A 20187-nucleotide genomic window follows, 5' to 3' on the forward strand; every position below is an offset into this window, starting at 1 on the left:
GGGTGGTGCTGCGCTCCTGGAGGGTGCATTCACTTCCAGGACCGCCAGGTGGCAGTGGGGAGACTGGCTGCTCGGAGCTGCAGCCCAGCCCAGCCTTCTCCAGCTCCAAGCCACAAAAGCCCAGGACTGGCAGTGAGGCATGAAGCACAGCATGGCTTTCAGGGCACCTGACCCTCCTGGTTGCTCCTTGCACCAATCCCTGCATCCTCTGTTCTCAGAGGGGCATCCAAAGCAGAGCTGGGATTGCAGGCACCCTTAGGTGAAGCAGGAAGGCACAAAGGTTTTATGACCAGTGCTTCCCTGGAATAGTACATAGCCAATAGCAATAGTGTTGCATGAGAGTTTTTAACAACCCAGGGAGATGCTCGCTCTACAGTGCTAGGTGGGGGAAAAAAATAGGACACAGCACTGTGCATACAGCAAGATTATAGTTATATGCAAAATACTTGTGCCTAAAAAAATGCCTGAAAGGAAATGGATTGAAACATTAACAATGCCTCTCAGGCTGGGGAAATTATGGTCGTTTTTGTTTCCCTTCTAAACTCTTCTGTATCTTCTTTACTTTTACCAATGAGCATGGGCTACCTTTATCACGAGGTAGAAAAACTTTTCTCAGAATGGATAGGAAAGATATTAGCTGTCAATAAGATTTTTTTGTCTTTCAACTGTCACCTCCTCCAGGAAGCATTCCGTCTTTCTCCAGGCAGAGGTAGTGATTCCCTTCTCTGCGCCCCTGAAAGGTTTGAACAGTCTTTATAAAAGAGCACTTTTCACTCCGTTGGGTAATTATTGATGTCAATGTCTAAATCTATGCTATTCAATGTGGTAGCCACTAGCCACTTGCCACATGTGGCTATTGAGCATTTGAAATGTGGAGGGGGTAAACTGAGAGATGCAGAAATATAAAATACACGCCAGACTTCAAAGACTTAGTATGAAGAAAAAAAAGTAAAATAGTGCATTAATTACATGTTGAAACAATAATATTGTGGATATGTTGGGTTAAATAAATATATTAAAATTAACTTCACCTGTTTCTTTTCATGTTTTTAATGTGGCTGCTAGAAAATTAAAAATTACATATGGGGCTTGTATCGTATTCTATTGGACAGTGCTGGGCCCTGAGCTTCATGAGGGTAGATCTGTGACTGCCAGCACAGGTCCAGAGAGGGGAAGGGCCCTGTCTGAAGTCATACAGCAAACTAGTGACAGAACTAGAACTTGAGCCAAGTCTCTACTAAGAAACTCCCCCTGGCCTGGCACTGGCTCCAGGTGGGTCTGACCCACAACTGGCCATGTGCCTGCATCAGTCCTGCACCTGGGCAGGGAAGGAGCATCGGGACGGGAGTCAGAGACCTAGGTACACTGAAAGGTGACCTCTATGTTCTCTCCAGGCTGTCACTCAGCATAACGCACTTCCCTTTCAGAAGCCCCTCCACCTTGCCCCTCTGGATGAAGGTCTCAGGGAAAGCTGAGGGGACCCAGAACACATTAACATCCCCTGGTATGGCTGAGATGAGGACACAGGTCCTGCTGTCCCCACTGAATCCACAACATTGAGGGAGTCAGGACTGAAAGTGGCCTCCGAGAAACCACCTTGGCCAATGCCCGCATTTTCATTTGTAGCAAGTGGGGCCCAGAGAGGGTGAGTGCCCTGCCCAAGCTCACACAGCAAGTTAGAGAAGGGCGTGGACATACCCTGGAGTCTCAGTCTAGGGGTACAGAGGCCCAGCCAGCCCCCCAGACCAGGAGGATGGTGGCACAGATTAGCACCCAGGCTGCCCGCAGGCCCTGCTGAACCACGCTCATACTGCTTCCTCTACCTCAGATCAGTTCATTCTCTACTTATAATCCTCTATGTCTCCCCATTGTGCTTAAAATACAATCATATTCCTCCTCCGACACCTAATCTCCTCCGCACTCCCATTGCTTGCCATGCTTCAGCTGCTATTCCTAGAAGGTGCCCTGTATATTCCCACCCCAGGGCCTTTGCATTTGCAGTTCCTTCCACCTGGAACTCTTTTTTCGCACTTTTACATGGTGGAGTCCCTGTCATCCAGCTTTCAGCTCTCATGTTCCCTCTTCAGAGAGGCCTTCTCTGATCTCCCTGGCTAGAATAGCCCCCTCCTCTCAGTCACCAACTGTCCCATCGCCTGTTGTCTTGTCTTCCTAGCACTTATCCTTATCTTAATTATCTTGTCCATATATAGGTCTTACACAGCAGAATGTAGGTTTTAAAAGAGCAGGGCCTTGTCAGGCAGGTCCACAGCTGTGTCCTTGCCTCTCCAGTAACTGGCCTGTAGGAAGTGCCCCATTAATGTTTATTCATCAAATTTGATTTAACGCTGTCAGGTCACTGAAGGTCTAGTTCCAGCTGCACCCCAAATTTGCCATACGTCCTTGGGCAAGTACTCTTTTCCCTCTCTGAGCCCCAGTTTCCCCTTCTGAAAAGTGGAGCTCCCACTGCTGCCAGGCTGGCTGGCAGGATAGGCTGGTTGAATTAGCATCAGTCGAGTTGATGGGTGTGAACACTGCTTTGTAAACTGTTAAAGCGCGATTGCAAATGCGAGTAGCTGTTGTCATTAGACAAATGAAGCTTAAGCCGCCTCTTCCTCTGCTGAGGAGGGGATCGGGTCAGATGCTCTCTGGGGCCTTCCGCCCCGGGAGTATATTGTTCAGAGTCCCTGCACTGCCTGCAGGCAGCTCCCAGTCTGAAGGGGGTGGTAGAGATAAGATGCAAATTAGAAACAAACAATCTGAGACACCAGCAATGAATGGGCTGCTGTGCATGGGGCTAACCATCTCTCAGGAAACAGATAACAAGTGCAAACAGTCTGAGGGGGGTGAGGCCAATGTCAATTAAAGCTCTTGGTGGTAGCTGGGGGGGCAAATCCAAGCCGTTAGCGTGGAGAGGACAACCAGGGGGAGGGCACAGCTGGGACAAAGGCACAGCTGAAGGCAGTTGCCACAGAGACCAGTGAGGAGGGGCCTCGCCAGACTGCAAAACCCAGCCACACTCTGGGCTCCCAAATGGGGAATAAAATAATGTGTAGGGAGAAAAAGATGGGAGAGAAGGGGGCTTTATTTGATTATTATCATTATTTTTCTTTTTAGCCAGGTAAATGCCCTGGACTGATGTCCACTTAATTATATAACGTTGAGTGAGTCACTTCCCTCTTTAGGCCTCAGCTTCCTTACCTGTGAAAAGGGGATGTGGGAAATCGACAGATGACTTGCTGAGCTCTTTGTGTCCATGAAAGGCACAAGGGGGGAATCAGTGTTGGGGTCAGACAGGCCTGGGGTTAAATCCCAGCTCTGACTTGCTGTGTGACCTTGGACAAATTGGTCCTCAATTTCATCAACTGAAAAGGTGAGCCCCTACCTCATAGGGTTGAAAGATTAAGGGGAACACTGTATAAACAAAGCTTAGCCTAGTGCCTGGTATGAGGTCCTTAACAAATGCCACTGCTGTTCTGATTTGGAATCAGAGGGAAATACCAATGGGGTGGGGAAATGGGGACAAGGGCCCCAGGGGATAGAAACGCAACAGAAGTGCTGAATCCCCCCAGCACATAACAGGTGCTCACAAAATATATCTTGAATTGGGAAGGGGTGGGGCACCTGGATGTTGGCACTGATGAGTGCAATAGCTTGGAGCCTCTCTGCCCAGGAGAGGGAGTCTTGTCCCAGGATGGGTCAAGCTCAGGGTCTCTCAAACCCTGGGTTCCCTGAAAAGTCTGAGAAGCAGGGACTAAAAATAAAGGCCAGCCACACCCCAGTGGATTTTGACCCTGGCCAAGGAGGAGTCTGAAGCTTAACAGGGGGCAACCCCCCACCTCATTTCCTATCTCTGCTCACTTCTGCTCTGTCTGCTTCCCAGGCAGTCTCTCGCAGCCTTCCTGGCCCACTTCCTCCTGGGGGCCTTCCAGGATGATGCCCATTTCAGTTGGACCCTTGAAGCTTCTAAAGATGACCCACTTTTCCAAACCTTAAATGGGGTCTCAGAGTCTGTGGTATCCTTTTCTTGGTGTGAACTGTAGGGTGGGCCTGAAGGGAGGGGATTGCTGGGACGTTTTGATAGATTGTGGGACAAAGGGATGGGAGAGGTCCGGGTGGCATCGATTGAATTTAAACCGTCTGTTCCTCCACTGGGCACTTACACCCACTGCACAGGGCAGGAAGCTCCTGGTTAAGTCTTGTTTGTCAGGAGTGTGGCTACCAAAGGCCAGAGGCCCTGACTGGGTGATTCCTGTAGCCCCCCTGCAGCTCGGCCACCATCAGCCTCAGCAAAGCCCTTAATGATGATGGTGATGAAGACTGTCAGAGCAGGGATGGAACAAGGGGTTGTGTCCTCCCTGAAGGGACAACCACAGCACAAAACCATAGCTGCACAGACAGGTCCATTCCATGGGGGCGGGGGTGGCTTCCCGAGACACCCCCCCACCTGCACCACCCCCAAACTGCATTGGGAACAAGATGAACAGAGAGAGAGAAATCCAGTGTACAGACAGAAGGGGCTACAGGGAGGGGCTGGTGGGTTCGCTCAGAACAAGGCAGGGAGGGTAGGCCTGGGGTCTGCCTGCCAGGGCCCGGCCCGCCCCTGCCAGAGTGACCCCCCAACCCCAGGCCCCAGTGTTAGCGCCAAGGCCCACTCCCCCAGGCGGAGGCCCCAGCCCAGCCCCAGCGCCTGGGAAAGACGCCTGTTTTGTTCCCATCTCCATTCCCCCCCCCCTTTTTTTTTTCATTCATTTTAGTTCGGTCCCTTTCGGAGCTGCAGGGACCCGGGTGGCAGGGCTGAGGCGAGGGGGGTGGCACTCCCGGCCCTGACAGGTAGGGCCCGCCCCGCTTTGGGCAGCCCCTTCCCCCGCCCTCCCCCAGGGTCCCCTTTCCCTGCCCCTGTCAGCCGCGCCAGACGCTCTCCGGCTTTGCAGCATTCAATAAAAATTCAGAAACATTTGGGCTGAAATCGCTGCTTTATCTGGAGGAGCCACAGCGCCGGGAGAGACCACTGCTGCGCGGGGGGAGCCCGGCGTCTCAGTCGCCGGAGCGCGCGACAGCTCCGCGCTCCAGCGCCCGCAAGGCCCCCGGGTGGCCCCGAGGACGCGGGGGGCTGGGGCTCCAGGAGCGCGCGCGGCCAGCTGGGGTCCCGGGCGCGCGCGGGGAGCGGCGGCCCGGCCGGGATCCCCCCGCGCCCGCGGCTCAGGTGGGCCGCGCCCAGCGCTGGCGGAGCCCGGGTCCCCGTTCTGCCCGGGCTGGATGGCTCATTCTGCTGGCTGCGCGGTGGCGGCGGCTGTCTGTGCGCCGCGCCTCGCCGCTCCCCCCGGCCCCCCGAGCCCGGGGCGCGCGCTCCCGCCCGGGCCGCCCGGGCCCCGCGGCGCCGCGGCCCGAGGCCCCGGGAAGCGCAGCCATGGCCCTGCGGAGGCTGGGGGCCGCGCTGCTGCTGTTGCCGCTGCTCGCCGCCGTGGAAGGTGAGCGGGCGGGCGGGTGATGGGGGCGGGGAGCGGCCGGGCATGAGCGGCCACCGGCGCCCACCTCCGCCCGGCGGCCCGCAAAGTTTGCCCCGGGGCTCGCGCCGGGCGCAGGTGGCCGCGGGGAGGTGTGTCCGGCCGCGCCGGGAGGCTCGGGCCCCACGGGCGCCCGGGAACGGCGGGCGCTGATTGACTGTGCCAGGAGGAGGCGAAGGGACCATCTTGCGGAGGCTTTGTAGCCAGCCCGGCGAGCGCCGCCCAGGGCCGGGGGCTGCCCACGCGCGCTCGCCGCCCCCGGCCCGGCCACCCCCTGCGCGCGGGCCTGGTCTTGCTCGGCACGGGGTGGAGGGGCGCCGGCCGCGGGGCCCGGCGCGCAGTTGGGGCTGGAAAGTTTGGCAGGGAGCGGAGGGAGGAAGGCACCGCGACTGGCTGGGGTGGGGGCTCCCGGTCCGCGCCCCCGGGATGGGGTCGGAGCCCCGAAGAGCAGGGACTGGCAGAGTGGAAGTGAGCGCGCCAGCACCCCCGCTCTGGTGCCTGCCCATCTCCCGCGGCTTACAATGGGGTCCCCTCCCCTGGAGGACTACGGGGGGGATGGGTGCGTGGGCATCTCTTAGCTGCGCGGGGTCTCCGGGCACCCCTGCCGGCCACCGCCCCGCTGGCGGCAGAGCTCAGAGTGGCCGCTGGAGCCCCGGGAACTCTCCAGCTGCCGCCAGGGCCGGACCAGATGCTCTTGCCATGTGTTGGCCTTGGCCAGGGTCTCTGGGCCGTCTCTCCATAGCCTCGTGTGTTGGTCCCACCCGACCCTCAAGGGGTCAGGGTGGCTGCCAAGTCTCCTGAGCCAGCTTGCTCTGGAGGGAAAGTTAGTGGGGTCTGGGTGTGTCCACCAGAAATGGACGAGCCTGTAGGGCAAGAAAGGAATATGGATAATGGTTCTCATGTGTACAGCTCTTTACAGTTTTCAAACCGCTTTACAGTTTATGAAGTACTTTGCACTATATGCAAAGTACTGTGGTTTACAACGTGCTGCACAGTTGACAAGATACTTTAAGCTTTACAAAGTGCTTTCCCACCCACAATTTTGTCGGATTCCCCAAAATAAGTCTTCCACGAAAGTCAGGTGGGTATGAATCTTACTTCCTTCTAGTAGAAAGGGAAACTAAGGCTCAGAAAAGTCAGTGTCTCACCCTGTGGTCACCGGGTGATAAAAATAGAATGGGGATCTCAGGTCTCTGAAGCTTGTGCTCTGTTCATTTTGCTGGGTCTTCTTGTCCCTAAACAGGGTGACCTCTTCCAGGATTCTGCCACCATAGGACCGAGGGGTACCTTCATCTCGGGCCATTTGGGGATGATGTGAAGCCCCTTTCCTTCTTGCAGCTCAAAAACCCCAAAAATACCGAAACAAAAAAAACCCTGATCGGACCAGGCATGGAGGCTGCAGCCTCTGCAAAAGGCGCAATGGGGGATCCCGTGCTATAACTTTAGTTTCTCAGTAATGAGTGCTTTAGTGACCGCAGTTCAGGGGGTGGAGGGGTGTCCCTGGATGGCAGCCGTAGTTTCTGGCACAGAGGCAGCTGTCCTCCGGCTCCTGGAGGATTTGGCGGCCGCCTGAGGTTTCCCGGAGTGGGGCCACTGGGGCACCAAGGGTGCCACGGGCCCTGGGTGTGGAGCGCAGCCCTGAGGCCTGGTGCTGATGGGAGCTCCCTGGAATATGGCTGAGGTACCACTTATTAGCTCTGGCTTTGGGGAAATGACTCATGCGTTGGCCCGCTATACATTGGGATGTTTACAGTATTATGGGGAGCTTGGCATAAATATTGCTGTTCGGATTGTAGTCAGCGGTGCTGGAGGGGAAGAAAATTGGCCCCTCTCGTGTTGGAAAAGGCCTGGGTGTGTTTTTAATTACCGTGGGGTGGATGGAAGGGCCACGTCTGTCCGGCCATGTCCCTGGGAGGCGGCGGTCGGAATCTGGTGGGCTCTGGCCAGACTCGACCCAGGGCCCTGGACCCTGGACACAGGGCTGATCGGCTGCTGGCGTCACAGGAGGGCATGGCTGCTTGGGCTGCCACTTGGGGGGCAGGCTGGGAGGAGGGCTGTGGTCGGCACCCCAGACCTTGCTTCAGGCTCTTCCTTTGCCCCCTGGACACTAAGGAGTCTAGTCCATTAGGGGTTAAGAAGGAGCTGGCCTAATGGAGGGGGAGGTGGTGCGAGGTGGCGGTCAGAGGCCCCACTTCTCATTTACTATGGGACCCTGGGCCAGCTCCCTTCCCTATAAGGGGCTCAGCTTCTCTGGGTCTAAAATGTTCAACCTAGTCTCCTAGGATTCCATCATATGCACCCTGCCTCCCTTCCCTGAGCTTCAGTTTTCTCATCTGTCAAGTGAGGGTAATCATGCCAATGATTAGGCGTGTGTGTGAGATTCAAACCAGATAATGGATGGCAAAAAGTCACCTTGAAGAACTGTGTGGCCTCTGGGGGATGGAAGATGGGGATGGGCAGTGCTGTTCAGTGACACAACCAGAAGAGACAGGATCCTCCCGGGAGTAGCACAGTCTGTAAAAACAGGTCTGAAACTTGGAGTGATGGGAGGGCAGCCCCTGGGGCTCCCAGTACCCAGAGACGTGTGGCCACCACTCCTGGCCCTTCCCCCTCCTCGTGCCCTGTAGTAACAAGGCTGTCCTGAGTGTTAAGATCTAGGAAATCCCCAGCCTCTGAGAGAGGAGAGAGGGTGTGTGTAGATTTTTTTCAGGCGGGGGAGGGTCCCTGTGTCAGGATGGTGAGTTTAGTATCTTAGTATCTCCCCCAAACCAGGAGACCCTCCAAAGGCAACGCAAGTCTGGAGCATCCGGCGTGGGCACTTGGAGAGGATGGAAGTGCGCTAGGGACGTGTCCAACAGAAGACCAGCCGCTAGATGGAATCCAAAAGTTGAAGTCTAGAGAAAACCGGTCTCCTCTGTACACTTGTTCTTTTGGTTTCCAAATATTTATGGAGCTTGTTATCTAGCTGGTGTGGTGCTGGCTCCTGGGGCGGGCAGGGAGATAGGGGACAAACTGATGGGGAAAACAGTTGGCAAGATATAATGTGGTAAGTGTATCCCAAGTACTGCCAGGAGGAAGTTGTGAACCACCTGGGGCAGCAGAAGCCGTTCAGGATGGAAAGCCGGTCACTTTGTCATTTATGGCTTTATTCTTTGCCTCATTTTCTTACTTCCCATTCTCTCTGCAACAAAACTTTGTCAGCCACCTGCCACATTAATGAACCGTGTTCCCAAAAGTTAAGGAGGTTAACTTTGGGACTAAGAGGAGGCAAATTCTTTGCCTGGAAACAGCGTGTGTAGAGACACAGAGGCATGATGATTGGGTACTTACTTGGGTGTATCTGAGGGAGATGGGTGTTGAGGGCAGCAAAGGGGGATGAGGCTGAGAATGGAGAGCAGGGCTCGGATGGAAGGCTGAGGAGTTTGAACTTGATGCTGAGGGCAGTGGGGAGCCATTGAATGTTCTTGAGACATTGAGGGACCTGGCCAGATTTGTTTTTGGAAAGATCACTGGCTTCAGTGTGTGGGATATTCAGGTGAGCCAGACCCCGTCCTACCCAGTCAAGAGAAGGCCAGCTTGTCTCTTCCTTGCTAGACTCTGAGCTCCCTGAGGGAGCTCATCTGGCTCATTTTTGTGTCCACAGTTGTGGTAAAAAGAGCTCCGTTCAAATGCCGCCTCCCAGAGGCCTTCCCTGATTACCTCATCTAAAACAGGCTCAGTTCAGACACTTTCTATCCCTCCTGCTTTGTTTTACTTCAGAATACCCACTGCCATCTGAAACGGTATCAGAGATTTGTTGGTTTCCTTGTTTAGTGTCCATCTTGGCCACTAGACTGTAAACTCCAGGAGGAAAGAGGTTTTTGTCTGCCATGTTTGCTACGGCAGCCCAGTGCCTTGAACTGAGCCCAGTCAAGGTGCCCAGTAACTGAAAGACATAATCAGCTAAGGAACATTGAATGAATGAATGAATGAATGAATGTTGAGTGAACAAATGAACGAATATATTATACTGTGTTATACAGTAAGTATCCGGAGAAGGATACAGAGATGGAGGAGAGAGTCATCCGGCTGGGGAGATGAAGGAGATCTTCCAGGAGGGAGAAGCATAGGGATGATGTGAGCAGGGATCCAGAATGCAGGCCAATGGGGATAATGCAGAGATCAGTGCAGCCAGAGCTCAGGATTCAAATGGGCCAGCAGCAGCTGTGTGCTAGGCAAGTCCCCCTTCTTACAGAGGTTGAGGGAGCCTGCCTGCCCCTCCCCCTGCCATACACCTCTTGTCTCTCCCACTCCCAGCCCAGCCCTCTGCTTGGGCATTACCTAGCTAAGACCCAGCGACCTTCAGTGGGATTAATTTAGAATTGGTTTCTCTTTTATGTTTATTTCTCCTGCTTCTCATTTTTAAAGGAGGCTGCTTTCATGTATTCGTCTTAGCCAGGAAATCAGGGCTTAGATTTAAAGCCCGAATTCAAAAGCAAGTTGACTTATTCATTCCTCCATCCATCTATATATTTTAAAAGAGTCACCAGGCACCTCCTTCCTGTCAGGTGCTGGGTGGGAGAAGGGATTCCAGCTTTGGTGGGAAACAAGGCTGGCCAACTTCACTGACTGTAGAGTAGAGAAAAGGAGGCACAGCCTTCTGAGCAATCAGACCTGGGTTCAAATCCCAACACTGCACACTGTGTGCCCTGGGCAAGGAGCTGGACACCGTGTCCTCAGGGGTTCTTGTGGACACCCACATAAAATGTCGGGCACGTGGCTATGTACAGTAGAGGCTGTTCTCAGCCCCACCAGGGCCCTCTTCCTTGGAGTGCCTATGGGTGTGGTCAGTGTTGGCTGTGTCCTAATTTACCCCCCCCCCCGGCTTTTTGGCATTTAGATTGTTCAGGCAACGAATCAGCCCTCTGTGTCTCCCCCAGCCCATCGCACAGGCTCCTAACTGTCCCTCAGCCTTGGGATGGTGACCCCACAAGTGTGGGCAGGCCTGGAGCCCCATCTCTGCCTCCGTCTTCAGGGCCCTGTTGGGGGCAAATACTTGGTTCTTACAATGGCAGGGGGGTCTCTCAACTGGAGTCCACAGGCCTTCTTAGTTGTGGGGCTCTGGGATCACCCTGAAATTATAATAGAATGTTGGATGTTAATGTGATTTTCCAAGGAAGAGGGGCCTTAGCTTTCAGAAGATTCTCAAAACAGTTGTGAAAACACAAGCCTATACCCAGACTCACAGTGGAGGGCTTGAGTCCTAGGTTGGCCCCGTGGCCCTACTGCCAGCCCCCCTGCCCTGCTGTGGCCCCAGCCCCTCCTAGGGGGTTGTTCTTCCTGGTGCCTTTGGCCCCCGCCACTTCATCAAGGTTTTGCATCAGCCCCAAAGCCAGGATGGGGGCAGGTTCTCTGGGCAGCTATGCTGGGTACTCAGCAAGGCCCAGGGTACCAGCTTGTCATCTCTGCCTGCCCAGAGCTCACCTGTGAGCTTAGGCTGGAGGTCAAACCCCTGCAGGCAGAGAGATCCCTAAAGGAAGGGGCAGATGGAGCTGGCTGGTGACAGGCCTGGGCTGGACAAGGCAGAGGGGCTGTGCTCCCTCAGAGGGTGGAGGGGTGAGACCAGGATGGCCTCCTGGCAGAGGTGGGCCTGGCCTGCACCTCTGACCGAGGCCCCGTCCCATCTCGTGGCCTGGCCTGCTCGCCTGACTCAGCTGGAGATTTGGTAGATCCGGATCGAGGCCAGGGATCTGTATTTTTAACTCACTCCCCAGGTCTTTCCATTGGGCAGGCAGATTTGCGCCCCCCTCCCACCCAGTGCCCTAAGATAAAACACAGGACTCCCGGGAAAGAGGAAGAGAAGCCTCAGCAGGAAGCTGGAAAGGACTGAAATGAAGTGAAATCAATCAGTTAGTGCCCCCGGCCCAGGCTGCCTGCCTGCTGGTGAGCGGAGGGAGGCTTGGCTGGGGGAGGGCAGGGCAGGGCAGAATGTTTGCACACCTCTCAGGGGTGGAGTGGGCGGTTGGTCGTGACAGCACCTGGAAGCTTCCTGATTGGGATCGGCTGTCTGATAAGGCTGCCTTGAAAGCATTTTAGGGTTTTAGGGCCTTCTAAAGCAGGTGCCTTCCGGAGGGTGGAGAGGGGACACCTGTCTCCTCGGTACTCCTGAGTCACCTGGGGGCCTTGCCTAGACCCCCTTAGCCTGGGCCGTGAGCTTCCTGGAGCCATCTGCAGCCCCGCTGCCGCCCCCTGGGGGTAGGGGTATCCTCAGGGAAGAGACCTTGTCTGCTCTGTGGCCTCGAGCAAGTGATGTACTCTCTGAGCCTCAGTTTGCTGATCTGTAAATGGGAGATACTGCCTGTCAGAGGCTCGTGGTGAGGGTTAAATGAGGTCCTGTATACAGTGGGCAGCAGAGCAGCCTGACCCGCGGCTGTGCCAGTATTCATCAGTTGTCATTACTATGAAATGTCAGCACCCTTACTCCTTGCCGGAGTACTTGCTCCTTTCTCTGAAATCCCAGAGCCCTTTAGGCAAGCCCTGACCACTCTCTCCCTTGTTCCATAAACAGCATAGCCTGGGGGTTACAAGGATGTCTGGAGTCAGACTGTCCTTTACTCTGTGTCCTCTGGTCAGTTACTTAACCTCTCTGAGCCCTGGTTCCGTCACTTCTAAAATGGGGATAATAACAGTTCTTGAGGTGGTTGTGAGGAACGAATGGGTTAATGCATGAAAGATGAAGCTGACAGACTGAATGTGTACCTCATGTGTGATGAGCACGCAGTGAATATTAACTGTGGCTGTTATTTTTCGAAACCAGTGGGAAACCGGATTCAGAGTAGGGGGATGTGGGTGCCGTTTTACTAGGGGGCTGTCTCTCCAGCTCTCGCCCTCTTCACTTAACCCCAGGAAAAAGCCAAAGTTTCAGAGTTAAGTTCTGAGTCTATCTAACGTTTGCTGAGTAGTTGAAAGGCCCCTCGAGCCTGCCTCTCTGGTTCCCATCCAGGTTTTTCTCAAGGGTCCATCCCCACCCCAATTCAGCCTCCCTAATCCCAGGAAAGGGACAAGATCTTCTATAGCTGTGCCCTCCTTCTTGGTCCTATCTATGCCTGCCAGGCACCAACTTCCACACATGATCATGATAACAGCTCTTAGCTCTGCTAAGGGCGTTGTATATGTCATCTCATGCAGCTGCCCCCACAGCCTACCCAGTGCTTTGATTATTACGCCCATTTTACAGATGTGGAAACTGCAGCTCAGAAAGTGACTAGCCCAAGGACACGTAACTAGGGAGTGGGAAGCAGGGATTTGAACCCAGGTCTGGAGGACTCTGAAGCTCACGCTCTTCACCGCCCTTCAAGTGGCCTCTGGAATGTATCTCCTGGCTCAGAGGAAATGCTTGGCTCTGGCGAGGGTCTCCAAGGCAGCCATCCAGCTCTGACTCCATCAACATCCTGAGATAATGCAAGCGGGAGGGTTCTGGAACTCACAAACCTGCCATAAAAATGCAATCTCTGTCATAATGGTCAGAATAATGTTGTTCTAACTTAGACAAATCGGGTGTTAACTCATTACATTGTAAGGGGTACCTCCACAGAGAACTGAGGCTGTGGAACAGTCACGGGGCCATTCGTAGCTTGTATTTCTAAACCCGCTAGCTCATCGGGTTTTCACAGCAACCCGGTAAGTGGGCGGGAGCCATGGGGCCCATTTTAGAGATTAGGAAACTAAGGCCTGGGGGGATAACGGGACTTGCACAAGGTCAGTGGCCAGAGCAAGCTTGAAGCCCAAGGCCAGTCTCAAGGCCCAGAGATCGTCAATCCAATTTGAATTCTCAGCCAACATTTAAAAATCAAGAGCGTTTACAGAGCAATCCCGTTTCTGGCTTTGTGAGAAGTCAGACAATCTGGCTTCCCTGGGCCCACATTCCCACATGGCCACAGTTGGCTGGAGCCGAATAGCGGCTGCCTCTTCAGATAGAACACGTGAACACGGGGGTAGCTCACCACCACCTTGCGTCACACATTTGTGTTACTTGTCTGGCTCCTGTAGGGTTCAAGTCTGCCTCCTAGCCCTGCCCCTGTCTGTCTTGTGATCTGGAGTAAATTGCTCCTCCTCCCCGGGCCTCAGCTACCTCCTGTCTAAAATGAGGAAGTGGGACTCAGTGGTTTTGGAGGCGCCTTCCAGCTCCGGGATTCAATGCCCAGTACCAGGCTCCAAGCAAGGGAGGAGAGAGCTGGAAAGAGGACAGGGCTCTGCCCCTGGGAAGTGTATCAGTTATCCACTGCCGCCTAATAAGCCACCGCAAAATGTACTGTCTCAAAACAACAGTGATTTAGCGTTTCTCCTGGTTCAGTGGAGTGGCTGGATGAGGCTGGGCATTCTGCTCCACGTGGTGTCGGCTGGGAGCACTCCTGAGCTTGCCCTCGGCGAGGCTGTGCCGGAAGGTCACCCACATCTCTGAGGCCCTGGTAGGGAAGGCTGGAAGACCGGGCCCGCTCTCTCACTCCTCACGATCTCTCACTGGTCAGTAGTCTACACTGAGCTTTCCCTGGCGGCTGGCTCCCAAGAGGGTAAAGCAGAAACCGTAAGACTTCTCGAGGCCTGGGCTGTAATGTCACAGAACATCACCCCTGCAGCCAAAGCAGGTCACAAAGCCATCTCAGATTCATCCCAGGCTTCCTCATCCGGTTCAGGGAGAGGGGAAATACACTGGGCTTGATTTTCTGTTCCGTCGTTAAAGGGAAGCGCCGTTTCCTGCCGACGGTTTAACACACAGCGTCTGCCCGTGCGTTGCCCAGCGTAGTCTTCAGCGCGTCTTTGGAGGTGATGCTCATCGCCCCCCCCCACCCGCCCACTCCACCATGTGCACGCATCTCCTTGTGCTCTGGGCCAACCTGTGGTCCAGACTTAGCTGTAGGCCCCCTTCACGGGAGACGGCTTTGTGTTTAGCGACGGCCCGTATAGTTGGTGGCCACGTGGGAGACGGTCTACCACCGGGACCGACAGGGCAGGGACTCTCCACTTCACCTCGTCCCCTGCTCCGCCCAAGGCCTGGTGCATGGTAGGCGCTAAAGAGATGTTTGTGCAGTAAAGGAACCTACAAATTAATTACAAATAATAACCCAGGTCATAGCTATTCAAGACCAGGCATGAGGAAGAGGCCCTGGGCTGGTGGGATTGAATTTGGAGGATGGGACCAAGGTGCCCCTGTGGCTTGGAGCAGGTCACATCGCCCCTCTGGGCCTCAGTTTTCTCCTTGGTAAATAGGGGATCATGATTTAACCACCTGAGAAGGCTGTGCCAGGGAGCAGCTGTGTTCTTCATTCAACCGTAAAAGAACCTGTAATGACGTGACTGTGGTTTGTCAGTCCTGCCTTAGCCAGGGGCCACTGTAGGAGCAGGGAAGCACTGGGGGAAATCTGAATGTCTAAAGGCATTGGTTGACCAGTTGCTGTTAAGCGTAAGTCTGGACTACAGGTTGGCTGAGAGCACGTGGAGATGTGTGCACATGGTGAAGTAGGTGGGGACACAGCTCTGAGCAGTGCCTTCAAAGATGTGTTGAAGACCATGGGCAACACGTAGACAAATTTTATTGTCAAACCATTAAGCAGGAAACAGGGCTTCTGTTTGCTGACTGAACAGGAATCAAGCCTACACCAACAATATATTTTGTTTACTTTTCTTCTTAATTATATGTGGGGAAGGGTCATTTTATTTTATTTTAGTTTTTTAAATATTTATTTTGGCTGCGCCACATCTTAGTTGCAGCATGCGGGATCTTTAGTTGCAGCACACGGAATCTTTAGGTGCGGCATGCGGACTCTTAGTTGTGGCATGCACGCGGGAACTAGTTCCCTGACCAGGGATCGAACCTGGGCCCCCTGCATTGGGAGCGTGGAGTCTTACCCACTGGACCACCAGGGAAGTCCCTACACAGATAATATAAGCACATAATAAATCATAAGAGTCCTTCTGATACACCTTAGTCTATCTTTTATTTTTAGAAACACTAAAAATATGTTTGGGTATGTTTCTTATTTGCACAAGGGGAGCTGAATTATTATTTGGGGTCTAGTTTTGTTACCCAAAGTCTAAGTCTTATTCTTTTAGTAAGTGAGTTAAGCCTGCTCATGTTTTTTGTTTTTTTTATATAAATTTATTTATTTTAATTTTGGCTGCGTTGAGTCTTCGTTGCTGCGCATGGGCTTTTCTCTAGTTGCAGCGAGCGGGGGCTACTCTTCGTTGTGGTGCACGGGCTTCTCATTGCGGTGGCTTCTCTTGTTGTGGACCATGGGCTCTAGGCACGCGGGCTCAGTAGCTGTGGCTCGTGGGCTCTAGGGCACAGGCTCAGTAGTTGTGGCGCACGAGCTTAGTTGCTCCACGGCATGCGGGATCTTCCTGGACCAGGGCTCAAACCCGTGTCCCCTGCACTGGCAGGCGGATTCTTAACCACTGCGCCACCAGGGAAGCCCCTGCTCATGTTTATTGATGTAACTGATATGTTTGGTCTCAACTCTGTTGTGATATTTTATAATATTGTGTATTTTATTGGCTGTGCTTCTTTTTCTACCGGATGTGAATTCTTTACTCTGGTTTATTTAAATATGTTTGGTATTTAGGAAGGTTTTTGGTTTTGTTCTGGTGGTAACCTTTGTACTTATGCCTTCTTTCTTCTGCAGTGTCTAACTTGCTCTTATAGCATCCAGTGTGTTCCTTCTCTCTAGAATTTCCATTTGTGTCTTTTTTGTATCTTTCTTGTCTCTACTGAACAGATTCAGCCTTTTCCTTCTTAAACATATTAAACAGTTATATTAAAATAAATAAACAAACAAATAAATAAATAAATCCCAAGAGTCCTGGCCTGAGACCTCAGACTCACAGGCTGTCCGGGTTGTGAATGAGTGAGGTGAGCTGGGCGTTCAACAAACAGCAGTGCCCCGGGAGAGCACATCTTGTCTAAAGAAGGCAGGTGCTACCCACTCTTGACCGTGTTGCTGTGCCGGGATTAGGGCGCAGTTTTGCCAGATCTTCTGGTTTACAAAACTCTTTTTTTTTTTTAATTAATTAATTTATTTTATTTTATTTTTTTGGCTGTGTTGGGTCTTCGTTGCTGCACGCGGGCTTTTCTCTAGTTGCGGCGAGCGGGGGCTACTCTTTGTTGCGGTGTGTGGTCTTCTCATTGCAGTGGCTTCTCTTGTTGCGGAGCCAGGCTCTAGTTGCACAGGCTTCAGTAGTTGTGGTTCACGGGCTCAGTAGTTGTGGCTCGTGGGCTCTAGAGCACAGGCTCAGTAGTTTTGGCGCACGGGCTTAGTTGCTCTGCGGCATGTGGGATCTTCCCGGACCAGGGCTCGAACCCGTGTCCCCTGCATTGGCAGGCGGTTCTTAACCACTGCACCACCAGGGAAGCCCTGGTTTGCAAAATTCTGATGTTTATGGAAAAACTGGGTTTTAAATGTTTGCTCAGTTTATTCTAAAATATAGTCCTGGCCAAACCACATCGTGTTTGCTGGCTGGATTTGGCTCCCTGGCTGACAGTTTACAAGCTCTAGCTGAGGTGTTGCGGGGAGAAGTAGCAAGGGTGTTGTTACCTCCATTTTACAGATGGAGAATTTGAGGCTCAGAGAGCTGAAGTGACTTGCCTAAGGTCAGTGAAGGTGTCAGATATGCTGGTAGGCAGTGAAGGTGTTGGAAATGCCTCATAACCTTGGACTGGGGAGTCTTTTTTCCTGGAATTTCCCTCCATGGTTTCTGTTTCCCACCTTCCAGAACAATCCAGGTGCAGAAGCCCCTTCTTGCAGGCATCTGCCATGTTTGAAGGCAGAGAGCATGTCTTCCTTCAGTTTCTTCTTTGAGGGCAGAGTTGGTGGAATGGAAGGCTCGTGGTCTTGGAGTAGAACCATGCCAGGTTGGACCTCTGGCTCTGATACTTACAAACAGCCTGACCTTGGCCCTTTTAACTTACCTCTTTGCACCTCAGTTTCTTCCATGGTAAAATGGGGTTAGGAAAGCTTCCTAGAAGAGGTGACTTCTAAGATGCTTAGTAAGGAAGAGCCAGGTGAAGAAGTGGCAAGGCAGGCATTCCAGGCAATGGGACATCAACAGAGATCCGAATGGGAGGCCCATGAGTGTGTGATGTATTTGGGGAGCTGGAAAGGGTCCTGTGGCTGAGAACAGGGCATGCCAAGCATCGGGGCGGGGCACAAGCTGCCTGGCCCCAGCAGGGAGAGAGTGTGGGGTCAACATTCCCATTATGACGACGACATATGTCCACAGCACCAACTTGTCACTTGGCCTGAGTCCATGGGAAGCCGGAAGGACAAAAAGCATCTGAAACGTGTAAGTGGGGAGAAAGCGGCTTAGCGCACAGTGGGATGCGTCCGCCTGAATGGGGCTTCTCCACCTCTCACGGGGAGGCAGAGCCTGGGAACTGCCCCGGCCAGAACCCGTGGGGCCTTTCTGGAACCCACGAAAGGCTGTAGCCCAGGGAATCTGTTCGAGTTGGGGCCCCGGCTGGTACGTCCTCTCGCCTGTCCTCGTCAGTGTCAGCTGTCACTCCCCACAGCCTCAGATGGCAGTTCCTGCGGCTCTCGGGAAAACAGTCGAAAGCGCTCCTGAGATGCCAAGGAGGCCCTGAGGCTGGGTGTCCCCGAGCCGCCCGGAAGCCCAGCCGCGCCAGCAAAGTTCAGGACTCCCTTCTGACTGGCCCCTTCTGGAGTTGAAAGGGTTCCGATGAGGCCAGGCCCCTTGGCCTGGGTCCAGGGACATAGACGAGGCAGGAGACGGCTGGGGCAAGATCCTGGACTTCGGAGACAGTCAGACTGTTTAAATCCTGGCTTCTCCACGCACCAGCTGTGTCGCCTTGGGTAGGTCATTTCCTCCTTGGCCTTAGTTTCATCTGGCAAATGAGGATAATATCACCGATAAAAGAGATAATGTATGAAAAGCAGGTGTTTACCCAACCTCTCCTAGCCTCAGTTTCTCAGCGGTTTAGTGATTTATAAGAGTAGTGGTAATAATAACAGTAGCAACAAGCACTTATTGAGGGCTTGCTAGAGACCAGGAACTGGGTTTAGTGTTATTATTGCCTGCATCCTATAGATGAAAAAATTAAGGCTTAGAGAAAATAAATAATTTGCCCACCGTCATTCAGCCAGTAATGGTGGAGCTGGACTCTAAATTCAGGCAGCCTGGGCTTCCCTGGTGGCGCAGTGGTTAAGAATCCGCCTGCCAGTGCAGGGGACATGGGTCCAAGCCCTGGTCCGGGAAGATCCCACATGCCACGGAGCAACTAAGCCCGTGCGCCACAACTACTGAGCCTGCTCTCTAAAGCCCACCAGGCACAACTACTGAAGCCCGCGCGCCTAGAGCCCGTGCTCCGCAACAAGACAAGCCACCACAATGAGAAGCGCGCGCACCGCAACGAAGAGTAGCCCCCGCTTGCCGCAACTAGAGAAAGCCCGCGTACAGCAACGAAGACCAAAAATAAATAAAATAAATAAGTTAAAAAATGATAATAATAAATAAATAAATTCAGGCAGCCTGACGTCAAGATAGATTGACAAAGAGCTGATTTCTTTTCTTTCCTTCTCCTTTTTTTTTTTTTTTTTGGCTGTGCTGGGTCTTCCTTGCTGCGCGCAGGCTTTTCTCTAGTTGCGGTGAGTGGGGGCTACTCTTTGTTGCGGTGCGCGGGCTTCTCATTGCAGTGGCTTCTCTTATTGTGGAGCACGGGCTGTAGGCACGCAGACTTCAGTAGTTGTGGCTGGTGGGCTTCAGTAGTTGTGGCTCACGGGCTCCAGAGCACAGGCTCAGTAGTTGTGGCGCATGGGCTCAGTTGCTCCGCTGCATGTGGGATCTTCCCCGACCAGGGATCGAACCCGTGTCCCCTGCATTGGCAGGCAGATTCTTAACCACTGTGCCACCAGAGAAGTCCCTCTTTTCTTCTTTTTGGTATTTCAAACATACAGAAAAATTTTAAGTAAACACCCATATATCCTTCACCTAGATTCAACAATTGTGACCATTTTGCCACATTTGCATCCCTCTTTGTATGGGTGTATGTGTATGTATGTGTATATTTTTTGCTGAACCATTTGAACATAAATTGCTGACATGGACAAAGCACTAATGTTGACTGAGAAGTGATCCATGTATGTCTGAGATCACTTTGCCTGGCACCCAGGAGGACTTGAACATTGGCAGCAGTTAGGAAGAATAGAATACCTACGGCCGACCAAGGGATCCCCCTGTTCTACCTTATTCAGTGCTCGATGTGGCCTAGGTGGGAACTGTTAGCGGTGTCTTCATTTTCAGAAGAAGGAAGAAAGACTCAAAGGTTAAGTAACTTACAGCAAAATGTGAGGTTGTGATTTACACCTGTGTCTACTTGACAGCAAAGGCTCTCCCACAAAACTTTGGGGGCCCGCTTTTCTCCCCATCAGGTTTACCTCTATTGTAGCCACGAGAGCACAAGCCAGGGCAGCATGTGGCAACTTTGCTCCCAGCTGTAGTTGGACATGGCCCTTTCTCTCTGGGAATCGAGGGGAAATTATAGAGGCAGATGGACTTGGAAAAGTTGGGGACTGGCCCAGGGTTCACAGTTAATCAAGTGGTCATGAGGACTCAGGCCTTGGGACTTCTAGAATACACCATGCTGTTTTATGTTGCCCCCTTGCCTGGGTACCCTTCTCACCTTCTTCCTCTGGCT

At 53.1% G+C, this 20187-nt stretch overlaps 1 protein-coding gene across 3 annotated transcripts in view; it reads left to right on the top strand.

Annotated features, from left to right (window-relative positions):
• The first annotated feature begins 5249 nt into the window (after positions 1 to 5249).
• Positions 5250 to 20187, top strand: part of EPHB2 (EPH receptor B2) — a 186096-nt gene continuing 171158 nt past the window's right edge. For all 3 annotated transcript variants that reach the window (XM_079918653.1, XM_079918654.1, XM_079918655.1), the window contains exon 1: positions 5250 to 5468. In XM_079918653.1, coding sequence (XP_079774779.1) covers positions 5408 to 5468 — 61 coding nt within the window. In that variant the 5' untranslated portion in view covers positions 5250 to 5407. The remainder of the gene's footprint in view (positions 5469 to 20187) is intronic.

Source organism: Stenella coeruleoalba, assembly GCF_951394435.1.
Source record: "Stenella coeruleoalba genome assembly, chromosome: 1".
Classification (NCBI taxonomy): Eukaryota; Metazoa; Chordata; class Mammalia; order Artiodactyla; family Delphinidae; genus Stenella; species Stenella coeruleoalba.